The sequence below is a fragment of the Spermophilus citellus genome (assembly GCF_964194105.1).
Source record: "Spermophilus citellus genome assembly, chromosome: 3".
Classification (NCBI taxonomy): domain Eukaryota; kingdom Metazoa; phylum Chordata; class Mammalia; order Rodentia; family Sciuridae; genus Spermophilus; species Spermophilus citellus.
This window is the reverse complement of record NC_138184.1, coordinates 16,169,950-16,186,930: the sequence shown is the minus strand read 5'-3', so window position 1 is coordinate 16,186,930 and position 16,981 is coordinate 16,169,950. Positions and strand designations below refer to the sequence as shown.

Sequence of the window (16,981 nt, the reverse complement as noted above, 5' to 3'; positions counted from 1 at the left end):
TTAGTGCCCTCCTCCTCAGAAACCCCCAAACCTCAAACCACTGTCTGCTCCTCCCGCTTGTCCTTGGGTTTCAGTCTCAAGGTCCTTTCTTCCAGGAAGCCCTCCTGGCAGCTCGGCTCCGAGGGTCCCCGAAATCTTTGCGGGGTGACAATCTACCTTGGCCTCTACTAGACCGCCAGCTTTTCTGGGCAGGAGCTGGGCCCTCCTTGTCCCCCAGGCCTCACACACAGGTGGTGTCTGGCAAGCACCCAGAGTTAAAGTCAACAAAATACTCATCAAAGTCAGGACTTACGATGGGATTACAGAGACAAAGAAGAACTCTTAAATCTGTCCTTAAAGCTCTACTTCCTCTTGAGGACACTGGCTCAGCTGTGTGTGTGTGTGTGTGTGTATGTGTGGGAGCATGTGTGTGTGTCGCAGTACTAGGGATTGACTCCAAGGGTAGCTCCCCCTGAGGTACACTCCCAGCCCTTTTATTTTATTTTATTTTATTTTATTTTATTTTTTTTTAGTTTTGAGGTAGGGTTTGTAAGTTGCTGAGGCTGGCCTCGAACTTGTGATCCTCCTTCCTTAGCCTCCCAAGTCACTGGGATTTCAGGTGTCTCTTTACCTGGATGCTGTCCAGGCTTAGCCCCTCCTCCTCAGGGTGGCTGCAGGCTATAGTGAATGCCACCAGCCCTGGCTTTGTACCTTCCTATGGCTCCTGGTAACTCTTAGAACAAAATCCACCTTCTCCTAAAGACCTGAAGTCCCAGGATCTGGCTCCTGCTGACACCCTGGCCTCCAGTAGGGGTCTCCTGGCTGCCCCCCCTGAACTGCTAACACCCCTCTGCCCTGGCTGTGTCCTCCAGGGTACCCCTTCTGGGGCCAGTTCTTAGCCCTGCTTCAAGTCGGACCCCTTTGCGACTGTCTCTCCTGTCACCACGCCTTTACTATCCTGGATAATTTGGCTTGTCCTTTGGTTTGCTGTCTCCCAACCAGGCTTTCGACCCCGAGGGGGCAGGGCTGTCCCCCTGTCTTTCTAGGGCCAGAGTCCAGGAAATGGGCTGGGGAAGTGGCTTGAGTATTAAGAAGTCTCCCGAGAGAAGCACCTCAGAGGAGAACTTGACCATTGCTTGGGCCACTGTGTCCTTCCCCGGGAAACCCAGCCCCTGCCCCTCCCTAGGTGCCCATCAGTTGTACTGGGCACCAGGCCACACTCGTCACCGGTGGGTAAACCCCAGCACCGCGGCTAAGCCACGAGTGGACCTGGGGCCCGCCGACCTGCTGACACGACCTGGGCCCCATGGTCGCCCCTTCCCCCCGAGTCTGGCTCTCCAGCAGCTGGACTGAGAAGGGCTACCCCTGCTGAGTTCTGGAACTTTCTGCCCCTCCCTGGCCAGACCCTGCCGCCTCCCTCCCCCGCCCCCACAAAGGGTTCTGACTTTCAGTAAACGACAGAGGCTCAGGAAACCAAGGGGCCCGCACAGGAAGGAGCCGGCGGGGCTTTCCTGCTGGCCTCCCGGCCTCCGCGCTGCGCGGCCTTCCTTAGTCCCGGGTTCCCACCGCCAGGTAAGAGCTGGCGGGGCCACAGGCTCTGGCCACCCCTGGGGGGACGGTGGTGGCTGGGGACCGCTGGGCTGGTGGAGGGACTGAGGAAGCCAAGGAGACCTGGTCCTCAGGGCCAGAGCAGCGGCGGCTGGGCCTCCTCTCCAGGGACAGCGCGTCTCTGGCTCTCGGGGTCCCCGCGTGGCCCTGCCTAGAAGAGCGCCCCAATTCTAGCCCTGCGCCCCTGCAGGAGGCATTGCGCATGCGCCCGGCCAGGGGGCCAAGGTCACAGCCCCCACTCCAAGCCCGCCCAAGACTAGAGGGCGGCCTGGCTCTGCCAGGGGACCTCGGGGGTTAAAAAGAGGGACATTTTTCTGGGCCCAAATTTTACCTGTGACTTTTACTTTTTTACTTTCAATATGCTAAAATATGTATATTTTAAGATTTATTTCAAAAACAACAGTAGTGTGTCCAGGAGGCCCTGTGATGCTGGCATCTGGTGACACTGGGGTGTCCCTTGGAGAACATTCGCTCTCCTCATGCCTCCACCCAAAATGGTACCCACCACACTACTGGACCAAGTGTCCTTCCCGTCAGTGGACAGGCATTTGTTGGACACTCCCTGGGCTGGCGTGGAGGACTGTCCCACCACGTCCTCGCTGTGGGCCTGGGTTGGGTCCAGCCAGTCACCTCCCTGAGACTGGAGGGGGTTCGGCCCATTTCACAGCTTGAGAAACTGAGTCCATGGGGACGAGATACAGCGGGGCTGGAATTTGAATCCAGAGCCTGGGGACTTCACGCATCCCCAGCGGGAGGCTATATTATGGGTGTGTTAAAACATCATTTATGCTGTGTCTCGTTTCCTGCCCTGCGGGGGGGGGCATTATTTTGGAGCATACACACAAAAAAACTTTTTTTTTTAACCCAAGGTTCTCTCTGGGTGTCTCCTCAGGTCAGTTGCAGTCCATCTTGAAGACCTCTGTGTTTTTTCTCAAAGCTCCACCCCTTGCCCCGCCCAGTTGGGGTCCCTGAGCTGAGGCGGTTGCGCGGGAAGGAACCACAGACTGGGAGGTGGAGAGGGTCGATTTCCTCCTGGGCCCACCCAAGGAGCTTTCTTGCTATGGGAGCCCCCGTGGAGCATGGGGGTGGGGGACGGTGGCGGCGCAGGCCTGCAACCCCAGCAATTCTGGGGGCTGACTCAGGAGGATTGCAAGTTCAGGGACCCCCTGGGCAATGTAGCCTGACACAGGGGAGGGAGGCAGAGAAGACCAGAAAGCGCTGTGGGTTGTCACCTGACTGGACCCACCCCCAGGGCACATGGGGCACCAGGTGCAGAATCCTTCAGCGGTGACCTCAGATCCACAAGAAGGATGGCCGTCCCTATCCCTCTAAACCCCACAGGCACAGGCCAGCAGCCCTTGGCTTTTTGGTCCAGCGAATCTGCACAGCTGTGATTGGTTGCTCAAGCTGCCCGGGGCGGGGCTGGGCGGGGCGGGGCGGGGCGGGGCTGGTTGCAGACAAGTGTCCACCCGGATCCAGTGTCCAGCCCCAACACAGCACTCACCGGGGCTGATGGCTCCTTCCACACCTGCCCACTCAGCTCCTTCTCCTGACTGTGTCCCTCTCCAGGTCTGCCCTCCCCGCCCAGAAGCCCTGAGCCCTCTGGAGAGGACTAAGCGCCCCAGGCAGGCTGCACCCATGGCACCTCCAAGTGAGGAGACGCCCCTGATCTCCCAGCGCTCCTGCAGCCTCTCCTCCTCGGAGGCTGGTGCGCTCCACGTGCTGCTGCCTCCTCGGGGTCCGGGGCCTCCTCAGAGGCTGTCTTTCTCGTTTGGGGACCACTCGGCTGAGGAACTGTGTGTGAGGGCTGCCAAGGCCAGCGGTGAGTGGATCCCTAGAGGACTGGGTTAGAGGGAAGGACAGGGCTGTGTGGGGTCCAGACTGGGAGAGGAAATAGTTGCCTACAGGGATCAGCCCTGGAGCTGGGGCTTTGAGGGATGAATAGGAGTTTGGTCAGGGAGGAGGATGGACATTTGAGACTCTGAAGTGTGATGGCACGTGAGATAAAAGAAAGCAGAGGGGAGCCGGGTGTTGTGGCTCACCCCTGTAATCCCAGCAGCTTGGGAGGCTGAGGCAGGAGGATCATGAGTTCAAAGCCAGCCTCAGCTACTTAGGAGACCCTAAGCAACTCATGAGACCCTGTCTCTAAATAAAATACAAAATAGGGCTGGGGATGGGGCTCAGTGGTCGAGTGTCCCTGGGTTCAATCCTGGTACCAAAAAGAAAGAAAGAAAAGCACAGAGTGGGGGAGGGCTTAGAGGGAGGTTGAGTGATGTGTCCTAGCTGAAGGTGAGATAGAGCCCTCTGAGCCTTCGTGGGGGTGGCCCAGCAGCCCTGGTGCTCAGGAGGGAGCTCACGGCCCTCTCCTAGGCATCCTGCCTGTGTACCACTCACTCTTTGCCTTGGCCACGGAGGACTTGTCTTGCTGGTTCCCTCCGAGCCACGTCTTCTCTGTGGAAGATGCGGGCACCCAAGTCCTAGTCTACAGACTGCGGTAAGAAGCCCCTCCCAGCCCCAGGGATCATAACATTTTATTGTCTCCCTGAACTTTGAGGACATGATCAAAGAGGCCAGAGAGGGTGGTTCACTTGCTCAAGGTAACACAGCAAAGCAAGGGTAAACGACCTGGGCTCTGAGAAGCCTTGACCAAGTCTGCTACAGCACCCCAAACCCTAATCTTGCTGAGGCCAGGTTGCCCCTCACCCAGGGCTTTCTCCTTTCTCACACAGCTTTTACTTTCCCAACTGGTTTGGGCTGGAGAAGTGCCACCGCTTTGGGCTACGCAAGGACTTGGCCAGTGCCATCCTGGACCTGCCAGTCCTGGAACACCTCTTTGCCCAGGTGGGAGTTTGCGGGGGCTCAACCCAGAGGTGGGATCTCAGGGCGACATGGGCTAGTGGCTAGTGGTTGCTGACCTTCGCTGTGGCCTCCCGCAGCACCGCAGTGACCTGCTGAGTGGGCGCCTGCACGTGGGTCTCAGCCTCCAGGAGCAGGGCGAGTGTCTCAGCCTGGCGGTGCTGGACGTGGCTCGGATGGCCTGTGAGCAGGGCCAGCGGCCTGCCCAGCTCCTGAAGACCGTCAGGTGAGGGCCTCTGCTGTGCCTGGCAAGGAGCCAGTGTGGCCCCCACAGGGCCCAGGCCCCCAGTGGGGCTCCCCTTCAGCCTGTTGTGTCCATGTGACTCAAGGGTCTCCATGAACTCGGTCCCCCACCCGGGCTCCAGCTGGATGGAGGTCCCTCCTCCTGAGCTCAGAGCCCTGTGAGGTCCTTGTTTGTCCAGTGGATGCCAATGGCCTCCCCCCCACTGAGGTCCTGCCTCAGTTGTGTTCACGAATGTGTCCCTGTCTGCTTCGTGTCCCCACGGAGGCTGCAATTGCCCCTAAAGCTTGGTTTGTGTGTGACCTTGGAGGACCCCCTCCCCGTGCTGAAGGCCAGCTTGCTCCCCTCCAACCCCCACCCACAGCTACAAGGCCTGCCTGCCGCCTGGCCTGCGCGACCTGATCCAGGGTCTGAGCTTCGTGACCCGGAGACGTATTCGGACCACGGTGCGCTGCGCCTTGCGCCGTGTGGCGGCCTGCCAGGCGGACCGGCACTCGCTCATGGCCAAGTACATCATGGACCTGGAGCGGCTGGACCCTGCTGGGACCACCGAGACCTTCCGCGTCGGTCTGTCCGGGGCCGCGGGTGGCCAGGATGGGCAGGGGTTGCTCCGTGTGGCTGGTGGCAGCGGCATCTCCTGGAGTCCCGCAGCACAGGAGGTGCGCGCTGGCACTGGACGGGGTTGCACCGGGACCAGCTGGGAGGGGCCGGCGGGGGCGGGGCCAAGGGCGGAGCCTAAGGGAGGGTGGGAAAGTGGGCGAGGCTCAGGGAGGGGCGGGGTTGGAGCCATCAGCTAGTGGTGGTGGGCGGGGCTTAAACAGTGAGGGAGGGGCGACCAAGGGGCGGCAATGGAATGGGAGGAGCTGAGAAGGGGAGGGGACTTAGTAGTGGGCGGGGCCCAGGGGGCTAACAGAGGGTCCAGGAAAAAGGCGGGACTAAGGGAAGGGGCGGGGCTCCAAGAGCTAGGGACCCAAATAACGGGAGGAGGCGGGGCTTGGCAGGGCGAAGTAGAGGGGAGAGGCCAGGATGGGCGTGGTCGGTGGGATCCAGGCTTCCAAGAGGGACTGAGACCCCAGCCTCAGCCCTCTCCCAATTTCCCAGGTCTTCCAGCCCTTCTGTGACTTTCCAGAAATCGTGGACATCAGCATCAAGCAAGCCCCACGGGTTGGCCCGGCCGGGGAGCACCGCCTGGTCACTATCACCAGGACGGACAACCAGATCCTGGTGGGTTGAGCACCCCTTGCCCTAACACTTCCCCAGAGCGGCAGGGACGCGTGACCCCGGGGCTGCACCGAGCGCTGATGGGGGTTCTGCACAGGAGGCCGAGTTCCCGGGGCTGCCCGAGGCGCTGTCCTTCTTGGCTCTGGTGGACGGTTACTTCCGCCTGATTTGCGACTCCCGCCACTTCTTCTGCAAGGAGGTGGCACCGCCACGGCTGCTGGAGGAAGTGGCCGAGCAGTGCTATGGCCCCATCACGTAAGGACTCACCCCTGCCGGCCAGCTCAGGGTCACGCCCCTTCTGGGCCCTCAATGTCCCAGCTTTTCAGGAGCCCTGGACAAGCGGTCAGGAGCTCAAAACGCAACGGTGGCACTCCATGAGGATCTGCCTTCTGCTGCCAAGGGCAGCCTCTCTCCTGCCTCCGACCCGTGGGACCCCAGGGCCATTTCCTGGAGAGGCCCTGATGCCTGGGTTCACCTACAGCCTCTCCTTAACCTCCCAGATGAAGTCCTCTGCGGACTTACGCAGGGTGGGGGGGACCCTGGAGAATGTTCCTTGATGAGGGTCCAGGGCTTCAGAAGGATCAGAATTCAAACCCAGGTCTGGCCTCTCCGCCGCCCTCTGTCTCTTGCTGTGGCCTCCCTCTCCGTGTCCTCTCACTTCACTCCGCCCTCCCTGCAGCCTGGACTTTGCCATCAACAAGCTCAAGGCGGGGGGCTCACTTCCCGGCTCCTACGTTCTCCGTCGCAGCCCCCAGGACTTCGACAGCTTCCTTCTCACTGTGTGTGTCCAGGTTGGTGCACCTCCTGGGGCCAGGAGGCCAGAGCGGGCTGCCTGGAGAATGTGACATTCGACCTGAACTGAGTGAGCCTTGGCTCTTGGGGGAAGGGGAAAGGCTTGGAGACCCGAGTGAGGGCCGGTGCTGAGGGAGGAGGGAGGAGGGGAAGTGCGGCCCAGCCCCTACTCAGGGTCTCTCCCCTTTGCAGACACCCCTCGGCCCTGACTACAAGGGCTGCCTCATCCGGCGAGACCCCGTAGGAACCGTAGGAACCGTCTCGCTGGTCGGCCTCGGCCGTCCTCACAGCAGCCTTCGGGAGCTGCTGGCAGCCTGCTGGGACGGCGGGCTTCACGTGGATGGAGTTGCCCTGCAGCTTAGCTCCTGCTGCACCCCCAGACCCAAAGGTGAGCCCACCCTCTCCCCTGAGTGGGGCCATCCATCTGCAGCCCTGACTTTCTACACCTGTGACAACTCTTATGTGGTGACAAGTGGCAGAAACCACAGGTGCGGGTGGTTTCTTGGCCCCTGGGCTAGTGTTCAACTTTCAGGTACAGGTGGATCCAGGCACAGCTGGATCTGAGCAATACCAGTAGCATGTACTTTCTCTCCATCTCCTTCCTCTTGCGGGTGACAAGAAGAGGAAAGAGTTTTGCTCAGATAAACCCCTCTGAAGGGACAGCTCCCTAGGAGCACCAGTCAGTGTTCTGGTGACACCCCCGAAGGGCTCCTTCCTCCCTGTTCACATCCCTCACCCCTTCTCAGGATCTCCTTTCAAATAAACTGTGTCCCCTGAGTCCTCATCGTAGAGGACTCCCAACTAAGAGAGCACCTTGATTCTTGGGGACCTTTCTCTGACCTCTGATTGTCTCTCTCCCCCCCCCATAGAAAAGACCAACTTGACTGTGGTCCGGAGGGGCTGCGGCCCACCCTCCACCTCCCCTGTCCAGCCCCACTCCCAACATAAGCTGAATCAGATGACGTTCCACAAGATCCCTGCCGACAGCCTGGAGTGGGTAAGGGTCCCCAGGAAGTGGGGGGCTCCCTCCTGGGGACCAGAGACTCAGCTCAGCATCCGCCTGTCCCACGCAGCAGCCTCGGGCTGTAACCTCCCCAGCCTCTGTTTCCCCATCTGCCAAACGGGGCAGTGCCCGTGTCTCACAGAGGCCGAGCCAGGAGGGGGGCCCCACAGAGCCCCTCACTGGCCTCTCCTGCTGCCCCCCTGCTCCAGTATGAGAACCTGGGCCACGGGTCCTTCACCAAGATTTACCGGGGATGTCGCCACGAGGCTGTGGACGGAGAGGCCCGGGCGAGGGAGGTGCTCCTGAAGGTCATGGACGCCAAGCACAGGAACTGCATGGAGGTGAGCCCAGTGGGGGCAGATGCTGGGGCCAGGGCTGGCCGGAGGGAGGGCCTTGGATTCGGAGAGATTAAAAGACACACAAGGCTGCAAGGCAACCAAAGCGCCCCTGCGGTCCCAGCTGCTCAGGAGGCTGAGGCAGGAGGATCCCTTGAGCCCAGCCCCGGAAACAAAACACATGGCTAAGTGCATGGCTAAGGAGGCATGAGGAGGCCAATTGGCCAGAGAGGAGAGCAATGCAGTGGACATCAGCAGGGGCTGGCCACACAGAGGAAAGTTGAAGCTCTTTTCAAACCCAATTCTGTGTGAGAGACTCAAGGTAGATGAGAGTGGGACTTCCGCTCCCCATCAGAAAATCATCATCAAGTGTTATGTGCATTGATGGTGAACTTCAGGGCCAAAGGGGCCTGTGGCCCGTTCTCCTGGTGCTGGTTTGTGAGCACTAAGTCTGGGGTCCTCAGTTCTGTCCCAGAGTCCAAGGAACTCATGCACCTCCTCCCCTTCCCGCCTTCCCCAGTCCTTCCTGGAAGCTGCGAGCTTGATGAGTCAGGTGTCCTACCCGCATCTGGTGCTGCTCCACGGCGTGTGCATGGCTGGAGACAGTGAGAGCCCCGTGCCCCACCCCGGCACCCCGAGCCCTGGCCGCTCTCCACTCCCGCTCAGCGATAGCTGAGCCCCCAGATGGTCCTCAGGGTCCACCAGGTTCCCACCAGTCCTCCAGAATGACCTCGAGTCTGTGCTGCCCTGCGTGGCCGCATAACCTCTCTGGCCCTGGGTTCTACCAGCTCAGCTGAGAAGCTATTTTTCGGGAGTCTGGTGTGTGCCAGGAGCTGGCACACCGCCTGGAAGGTGACAGACAGAGCAAGAAAGGGCACTGTATATGCTTAGGGGACCCTTCTGGGTAGGGGGCCTTTCCAGAGTCAAGGGTGAGGATGGAGAAGGGGGGATGAGGCAGAGTTGCGCAGGGCAGGGTGGGCGGAGCCTGCCGACACTGGGCACTCCCTCACCCTGTTCCCGCTGCCACCAGGCATCATGGTGCAGGAATTCGTCCTCCTGGGAGCCATAGACACCTACCTGCGCAAGCATGGCCACCTGGTGCCAGCCAGCTGGAAGCTGCAGGTGGTCAAACAGCTGGCCTACGCCCTCAACTACCTGGTGAGTGCGCTCCAGCCCCGGGGTGGAGGAGGAGTGGACGTGGGCACAGACAGTTTGCTAAGGAGGCCAGGGGGCATTTTAGAGTGGAAAAGCCCGTGCGCAGGCGCCAAGGTGTGGGAGCCCTGGGAGGGGATGACTGGTTGGCTCCGAGGTCAAGGGAGGCAGGGAGAGTAGTGAGTGCCGAGGCCCCGCCTGGGGAAACGGTCCCCAAAGAGTGAACATTAGAATTGGGGTTTTGGAGCTTTTGTAGGAGTTCGTCAAGAGGAGAAAGGCAGGAGGGTGTGTCAGACTGAGGAGGGGCCTGGGCAGAGGCACGCAGGCTGGAAAGGGTGTTGCCCACCCTGGGTCCCCTGCGACAGTTGCGTTGGCAGGAGCTCTGGGTGGGATGTCAAAGAGAACCTCATGCAAAAAGTGAGCAAGGGTTTTAACTGCAGGCTGAGGGCTTTGGCTTGGACCAGTGGGGAGACAACGGGGAGCCACAGGGTGGGGTGTTTTTTGAGAGGGGGAGGGACACAGTCAGGTGGGTTAGAGGAGCCAAGACAGGACACCAGGAGTCTGGGGAGGTTGCTGGAGTCCATCAGAGCTGAAGCGGGTGGGCTTTGAAGGGTGTGTAGGAGTTTGCCAAACAGGATTCACTCATCAAGCCCTGGCTGGCATTTCCCATGCCCCGCCCACTCAGGAGGACAAAGGCCTCCCTCATGGCAACGTCTCAGCCCGGAAGGTGCTCCTGGCTCGGGAGGGGGCTGATGGGAGCTCGCCTTTCATCAAGCTGAGCGACCCTGGTGTCAGCCCCACTGTGCTAAGCCTGGAAAGTAAGTGCCTAAGGAAGTGGGCTCAGAAGGGTGTGCAGGAGTCTGCCGGGCAGAACGTGGTCCATCAGTCCTTCCTGCATTTCCCTGTGCCCGGCCCACTCAGGAGCACAGAGGTCTCCTCCACGGCAGTGACCCCTGACCCTGTCCCTGTCCCTCAGTGCTCACCGACAGGATCCCCTGGGTGGCCCCCGAGTGTCTCCAGGAGACGCAGACGCTTGGCTTGGAAGCCGACAAGTGGGGGTTTGGTGCCACAGTCTGGGAGGTGTTCAGCGGGATCCCGATGCCCCTCATCAACCTGGACCCCCCCCAGGTCAGCACTCCCAGTGGACTGAAGTGCAGCTCCGGGAAGTTGGTGGACTCAGGTGGGGGGATCCTGAGGATGGACTGGAGGTGACCGCCCTCTCCTCCCTGCCTCAGAAACTCAAGTTTTATGAGGACCGGCAGCAGCTGCCGGCCCCCAAGTGGACAGAGCTGGCCCTGCTGATCCAGCAGTGCATGGCTTACGAGCCAGGCCAGAGGCCCTCCTTCCGAGCTGTCATCCGGGACCTCAACAGCCTCATCACTTCAGGTACCAGTGGGGGTGGGCAGAGTGGGTGGGGCTGCAGTGTCCTGTTGGGCCAGTGGGAGGAGCATGGTTGCATTCAGAGCCTGCCAGGTGCCTGGCAAGGTTGGAGTCCATGATGACTGCTCACAGTCAGCATGAGCCATGACGTCTGCTATAACAAACAGGCCCCTAACTCAAAGTTCAAGTCAATGGAAGTTTAGTTCTCATTTGATGAGGGTGTCCAGGTCCACTTGGCACTTTGTGAATCTACCCAGCTGGCTTTCCAATGGCCGGAACTGGAGGAGCACCACAACACCTCCCACATCCATCCCAGTTCACTCAAATTCTGATCTCATAGGAGATGGGCAATAGCGTCTCACCAGGCCCCGCTGGGTCTGTACCGTATGTGTGCACTGGGCGAGGGGGCCGCCTTGGCCCAGAAGGTGCCTCTTTCCATTTCCCACAAGGTACTCTTTGCCTTGCCATAGTGCACAGAGAGGGGTAGTGTGCAGATCTGCAGTTACACAGCAGATCAGCTTAGGAGCCGCCAGAATGAAATGTGCTGCTCACCACTCTCTGTGCCCCTAGACTATGAGCTCCTCTCAGACCCAACCCCTGGCACCCTGGCGCCCCGCGACGGGCTGTGGAGTGGTGCCCAGCTCTATGCCTGCCAGGACCCCACGATCTTTGAGGAAAGACACCTCAAGTACATCTCACAGCTGGGAAAGGTGAGGGGGCTGGACTGAGGGGGCAGGGCAGACCCCAGGCTTGAGGATACCAGCTCTGTCTCTCCCCAGGGCAACTTTGGCAATGTGGAGTTGTGCCGCTATGACCCGCTGGGTGACAACACGGGCGCCCTGGTGGCTGTGAAGCAGCTGCAGCACAGTGGGCCAGATCAGCAGAGGGACTTCCAGCGGGAGATCCAGATCCTCAAAGCCATGCACAGTGACTTTATTGTGAAGTACCGTGGTGTCAGCTATGGCCCCGGTGAGCCACCTCTGGGAGCTCTTCCAATTGCACCTACTCCTGCTGTCACTGCATGTGGGCTCAGAATGCCAACCAGGAACGATTCATGTTTGGTAATCTAGATTCAGATGGACATTGGTTCAAACCCTGCCTCTGCCCCTTACCAGCGGGGCAAAACCTTCAGCAGGCCATTTAACCCGAGTCTCGGTTTCCCAACTGAAAAACGAGCTATTATGAGATTTAAATGTATCAATGTATATTGTAGAAGGTGCTCAAGAGGAGTACCATTGTTGCTGTTCCCATTTTGCAGACAGCAACACTGAGGTAACAGGACACAAAGAAAAGTGGGAGGTCGGCTGTAGTGGGGTGCATCTGTAATCCTAGCTGCTCAGGAGGCTGAGGCAGGAGGATCCAAAGTTTGAGCCCAGCCTCAGCAATTGAGCGAGACCCTGTCTCAAAATAAAGTAGAAAAGGTTGGGGATGTAGCTCAGTTTACAGTGGTTGCTAGCATGTAAAAGGCTTGAGTTCCATCCCCAGTACTGAAAAAATAATCAAAAACACCAGGGGAGCTGTCAGGGCCGGTGGGCCTTCGGTGACACCTCTCACCCGCTGCAGGTCGCCAGAGCTTGCGGCTGGTCATGGAGTACCTGCCCAGCGGATGCCTGCGTGACTTTCTGCAGCGGCACCGCGCACGCCTGGACTCGAGCCGCCTCCTCCTCTACGCCTCTCAGATCTGCAAGGTGCGGGGCGGGAGTGAGGGTGGGGCGACCCCAGGACCTTCGGGGCCCATCGGGTGGGGTGCAGGCCAAGGGGTGGGGTTTGGGATCCAGGTGGGATTGCGGGGTGGGGTCGAGTTGGGCTCTGTTAGAGCGGAGCCTAGGAGTCCGGGGTAGGCTCCGGCTTGGGGTCTGGGTCCGGTTGGGGTCGAATTCCGATCCAGTTTGGGGTCCCTCGGCAAGTGCACGCCGCCCACCCGCAGGGCATGGAGTACCTGGGCTCCCGCCGCTGCGTGCATCGCGACCTGGCGGCCCGGAACATCCTGGTGGAGAACGAGGCTCACGTCAAGATCGCCGACTTCGGCTTGGCCAAGCTGCTGCCGCTCGACAAGGACTACTACGTGGTTCGCGAGCCCGGCCAGAGCCCCATCTTCTGGTAGGGACCCACCCTGGGCGCCCGGCCCCGCCCCTACCTGGCATAGACCACGCCCCTTGACCGTAGCCCCGCCCACCACCCGCGGCGCCCCTCCCCGTCCGAGGCTCCTCCCCCTCCTCCCATCTCCCAGGCCCCGCCCCGACCCCACCATGGCCCCGCCCACCAGTAAACACTGGCCCCGCCTCCTCCCCCTACTGGCCGGGCCTCCAGCCTTAGCCCCGCCCCTCCTCCCCACCTGGCTCAGCCCCCACCCCACAGGGTCCTGGCTGCGTCCCCTCCCGCCCCTTAGCGCCTGGCCTTGTCCTGGTGCCAGGTGGGGTCGGAGAACCCCCGTGTCCTCCAGTCAGGGAACCAGGCCGCGGGGCGCGACTGGCCTCCCAGCCACCACCTACCCTGGCAGTTCCCTGTCTCGCGTCCGTCCTCGGCCCCCCACGAATCTCAACTCCCCGTCCCCCGCCCCCCGCCAGGTACGCCCCCGAGTCCCTCTCCGACAACGTCTTCTCGCGCCAGTCCGACGTCTGGAGCTTCGGGGTCGTCCTCTACGAGCTCTTCACCTACAGCGACAAGAGCTGCAGCCCCTCCGCCGTGAGCAGCGTCCGGCTCCCGCTCCCTGGTGGCCGATCCCCATCCTGCCTTCTGCTGGGATCCCTAATTCTAGGCCCCGTGGGGAGGACCCCCTTCCTGCCACCCACACCCAGGGCGGCCCCTCCCCCTTTCACTGTGGCAGAACCCCCAGCCCCCACCCCGCCGCCCCTTCCCCTGTCGTGGATGGCCTGTCCCCAACGCGGCTCTCCCTTTTGGTCCCAGGAGTTCTTGCGAATGATGGGGTGCGAGCGAGATGCCCCGGCCCTCTGCCGCCTCTTGGAGCTTCTGGCCGACGGCCAGAGGCTGCCGGCGCCCCCCGCCTGTCCCCGTGAGGTGAGCGCTGAAGGGCGGGCTTCGGGTTCCCGGGGTCTCGAGCTCCCCACCGCCTTGTCTCTTGATTGACGGCTGGGACTGGCTGTGCGGCTGGAGGGGATCCTGACCCCGAGGTAGCCCCGGGCGCCCTGTGTGGCAGCTCAGAAACGCTCATCAGAACCTCAGTTTACTCATTTCCAAAATGGGGATAGTAAGGTCTCCTGGGGAGGGAGGATTAGACTAGGCAGTGCCTACAAGAGCCCAGCTCGGAGCCCTGCCTGCTGTGCGTGCTTCCAAAGTGATGGTGATTCTCGCGGTTTACGACCTGTGTGTGTGAGACAGGTGGGAGGTCATGCACAAATTCATCCACTCAGGTCACCATTCATTGAATGCCAACTGTGTGCCAGACCCTGAAGTGGGGACTTAGTAGGGTAGAGAAGAGACAGATACTCTCTGTCTTCAAATGAATAAGAGCATGGAGTACCTGGGCTCCCACTGCTGCGTGCATCTCGACCTGGCGGGCATGAGCACCTTGACATAAGAAACAAACAACAAAAACCTTGAAAGAGATAAACAGGGAGGAATAGTGGAATGGGGTCACCAGGAGGTCCTGTTAGAGGGGGTGATGCCTGACAGAGGAGGAGAAGCCCATCCTTGGGTACAGATGGGAGAAGGGATCCCAGTGTACATACAGCAGGTGCAAAGGCCCTGAGGTGGGAATGAACTTGGTGTGTTTAGATAACAGTGAGGCAGAGGTAGGAGTGGCTACGCGGAGCAAACATGAGAGGGTGGGAGGGGGGAGATGCTAGGAGAAGGGCTTCAGGACAGGGATCCACTGGGAGCTGTGGGAGGAGAAGCGGGATGGAGATTGATTTCTGTTTTAAAACTGTGAATGGGAGTCTCATCCTTCCAGCTGCCTGGGCCTGATCCCACTGTACTCCCGTCCTTTCAGGTTCATGAACTTATGAAGCTGTGCTGGGCCTTGAGCCCACAGGACCGGCCGACCTTCAGTGTCCTGGGTCCCCAGCTGGACGCGCTGTGGAGTGGAAACCGGGGGTAGCAGCCAAGGGCGTCAGACCTATGCCTTCTCCGCTGGCTCATCCCAAGGGCAAACCTGTTCCCCGTCCTCTTTATATCTCCAGAACTCAGATCTCCGTGTGACCTCAGGCAGAGGACTGCCCCTCTCTGGTCCCCTGAGGCCTTGGGAGGGTCCCCTGCTTCATGAAGACCCCTCCTGAGGCAGATGACATTGGTCAGCAGCCTGGTGGCCCCAGGAACTTGTAAAAATGCAAGGCAGATGGCTCCTGAGCCCTGCCCGCAGATGCAAGGGACAAAATTCAAGCCCCTCCTGGCCTCCCATCCCTTCTTGGTGTGGCCCTGAGTTTCCTTTCTTCTTCCCAAAGTGGATACAATGTAACTTTAAGTATATGATCTCAGGCGTTGCTTTTTGGGGGGTACAGGGGATTGCACTCAGGGGCACTTGACCACTGAGCCCCACCCCCAGCCCTATTTTGTATTTTATTTAGAGACAGGGTCTCACTGAGTAGCTTAGGGCCTCACTAAGTTGCTGAGGCTGGCTTTGAACTCGAGATCCTCCTGCCTCAGCCTCCGGAGCTCTGGGATTATAGGGGTGCGCCACGGCGCCTGGCGAGGGCGTTGCTCTTTGACCCAAGGATGAGGTGCTGTCCTGCTTGGGGTTTGCAGGACAGAGCCTGTGTCTGTTCCGGATGGAGTAAGGGGACAGGGAAGCCGGGGTTCCAGTGTCCCCTTAGCCATGCCTGAGTGTCCCTGGACTTCAGTTTCCCTACCTGTCAGTAGGACCCTTTCTGTCCTGACCCTCTAAGGTCCCACAACAGATGATATGAGAGCCTGGTGGGAACTTTTGAGGCAATTGAGAGAAGGAACAGCATTCCTGGCAGAGAGAACAGCACGCCAAGGGTGAAGGGGCTCAGAGTACAGAGGTGAAGAGCCCAGGTGTTGGAGCCCACATTTCCCCCACTTACTGTGTGAGGGTGGGCAAGTTGCTTCTCCTCTCTGGTCTTAGTTCTGCAAGGGCAGAACTGGCCCTTTGGTGGTAGAGGCAACTTCCTGAGGCTGGTGAGGAGGTGTCTGGTTCGGGTTATGCTCCCATCACTCTTCTTTATCTGAAGGGTTTTCTGTTACTTTGCCTCCTTGTGAAGCTCTTATTCATCTCTCAAAACCCCAGCTGTCATGGCCTTCTGTGTGGCCCCCACACACGCTGCACCGGCCCTGTCCTGCCCTCCAGTCTAACCGCTGACATGGGGGCTCTTTGGGGCCTGAGCTGAGGTCTTAGCTCAGGGTGGGCACACAGTGGAGTCTGGGAGTGTTTGTTGAATGAATAAAGGATTCAGTGGGAAGGAGGATTTGTTTGTGTTCTTGGCGTCTGAGGGTCTGACAGGGCTATGGGCCAGGTCACCTTGGGGGTCCACTGTGGGATTCTTGGGCCAGACTGGAGAGGAGGGCAAGTGGGGGAGACCTTGGCCAGAGGACAGGCCTCCTCCCCTCCAGCCCAGCTGCCGACCTTGGCTCCGACCGTCTTGGGAGAGCTGATTACAGGTTCCTGGGGGGCGGAAGGAACAGCCTGCTCTGGGGTCAGAAGGCAAGGCTGGACAGCAGAAGGCAAGGCTACGGGGTGGGGCAGCCTCAGCTGGGGCAGGCCAGCCCCCATGACGCAGAGATGGAGAAGGGGGGAGACAGGGAGGCTAAGCGATGGAGGCCAAGAGACTTAGAAACAGAGACCAAGGACCTCAGAGGTCTCCATCCCTGCTCTCTCAGCCTCAGCAAGGCCCCGATTTGCTGGGAAAAGGGAGAGAGGGGGCTGCTCTGGGAGGGAGCCAATCCCGTTGCCCACCCAGCTCCCCTCTCTCAGCCTCAGTTTCCTTCTTTGGCAAAAGGGAACCATAAGATTCCCCCACCCACCCCCTAGGCCTTGGGCAGGCCCAGGACAGACGGGCTGTGGCGTGGTCTCCAGCCTGGCTCCCGGGAGACCCTGTGTGTGGAGACCCCCGCCCTGGGGCTTGGAGGAGACCCAGGCCCTGCTCAGTCCCCTGGGGCCTTGGACAGGCCTGGGGTCCCTGTGTGGCCCTCAGTTTCCTCACGTGGGCAGTCTCAGGGACAGGAAGTGTCTGAACACTGCTGAGCTCAGGAGACCCCGCAGCCCCCATGCTGGCTTCCCCCTTTCTTTCTCTGCTGTCCATCTGTCTCTGTCTCTCAGGGACTGACCCAGGCCCCGTGCTTTCATTTGCTCACACTGAGTCCCGTGGTGGAGCGTCCCCTGGGGGAGGCGGCTCCAGCCCCAGGCCCTGATCCCACCCTTGACCTTGGCCCGGCCCCGCTGGGAAGGCTGTGTTCCTCCTCCAAGGGCCCCCAGCTGGGGCGGCCCAGGCCCTATAAGAG

At 60.3% G+C, this 16,981-nt stretch overlaps 1 protein-coding gene and 1 long non-coding RNA gene across 3 annotated transcripts; one reads left to right on the top strand and one right to left on the bottom strand.

The window, feature by feature from the left end:
- Positions 1–1,400: 1,400 nt before the first annotated feature.
- Positions 1,401–15,568, top strand: JAK3 (Janus kinase 3). Of its 2 annotated transcripts, XM_081284491.1 has the most exons (24): positions 1,401–1,551; positions 3,157–3,409; positions 3,958–4,081; positions 4,317–4,428; positions 4,524–4,669; positions 5,049–5,343; positions 5,786–5,908; positions 6,003–6,160; positions 6,585–6,696; positions 6,890–7,085; positions 7,567–7,694; positions 7,910–8,041; positions 8,556–8,640; positions 9,066–9,193; positions 9,873–10,005; positions 10,164–10,315; positions 10,423–10,573; positions 11,138–11,277; positions 11,347–11,536; positions 12,131–12,255; positions 12,495–12,667; positions 13,135–13,252; positions 13,475–13,585; positions 14,517–15,568. In XM_081284491.1, exons 2-24 carry the CDS (start codon positions 3,226–3,228, stop codon positions 14,622–14,624), a joined length of 3,324 nt encoding a protein of 1,107 aa, XP_081140617.1. In that variant the 5' UTR covers positions 1,401–1,551; positions 3,157–3,225; the 3' UTR covers positions 14,625–15,568. The 2 variants fall into 2 exon arrangements, with proteins under 2 accessions (XP_081140617.1, XP_081140618.1); XM_081284492.1 differs by lacking the exons at positions 1,401–1,551; positions 3,958–4,081 and having other exon boundaries at positions 3,031–3,409.
- On the bottom strand, positions 11,604–12,630 carry LOC308643951. Its single transcript, XR_014020867.1, has 3 exons — positions 12,507–12,630; positions 12,122–12,248; positions 11,604–11,964 (listed from the first exon to the last, which is right to left on the bottom strand). It is a non-coding gene; the product is annotated as an uncharacterized lncRNA (long non-coding RNA).
- Positions 15,569–16,981: the final 1,413 nt, after the last annotated feature.

Bases quoted from the DNA above. Each gene is read 5' to 3' on its own strand.
- JAK3 (XM_081284491.1), top strand. From the start codon at position 3,226: ATGGCACCTCCAAGTGAGGAGACGCCCCTGATCTCCCAGCGCTCCTGC. The intron at 5,344-5,785 runs GTGCGCGCTGGC...CCAATTTCCCAG, and splicing joins GGAGTCCCGCAGCACAGGAG to GTCTTCCAGCCCTTCTGTGA. The intron at 13,253-13,474 runs GTGAGCAGCGTC...TTTTGGTCCCAG, and splicing joins AGAGCTGCAGCCCCTCCGCC to GAGTTCTTGCGAATGATGGG.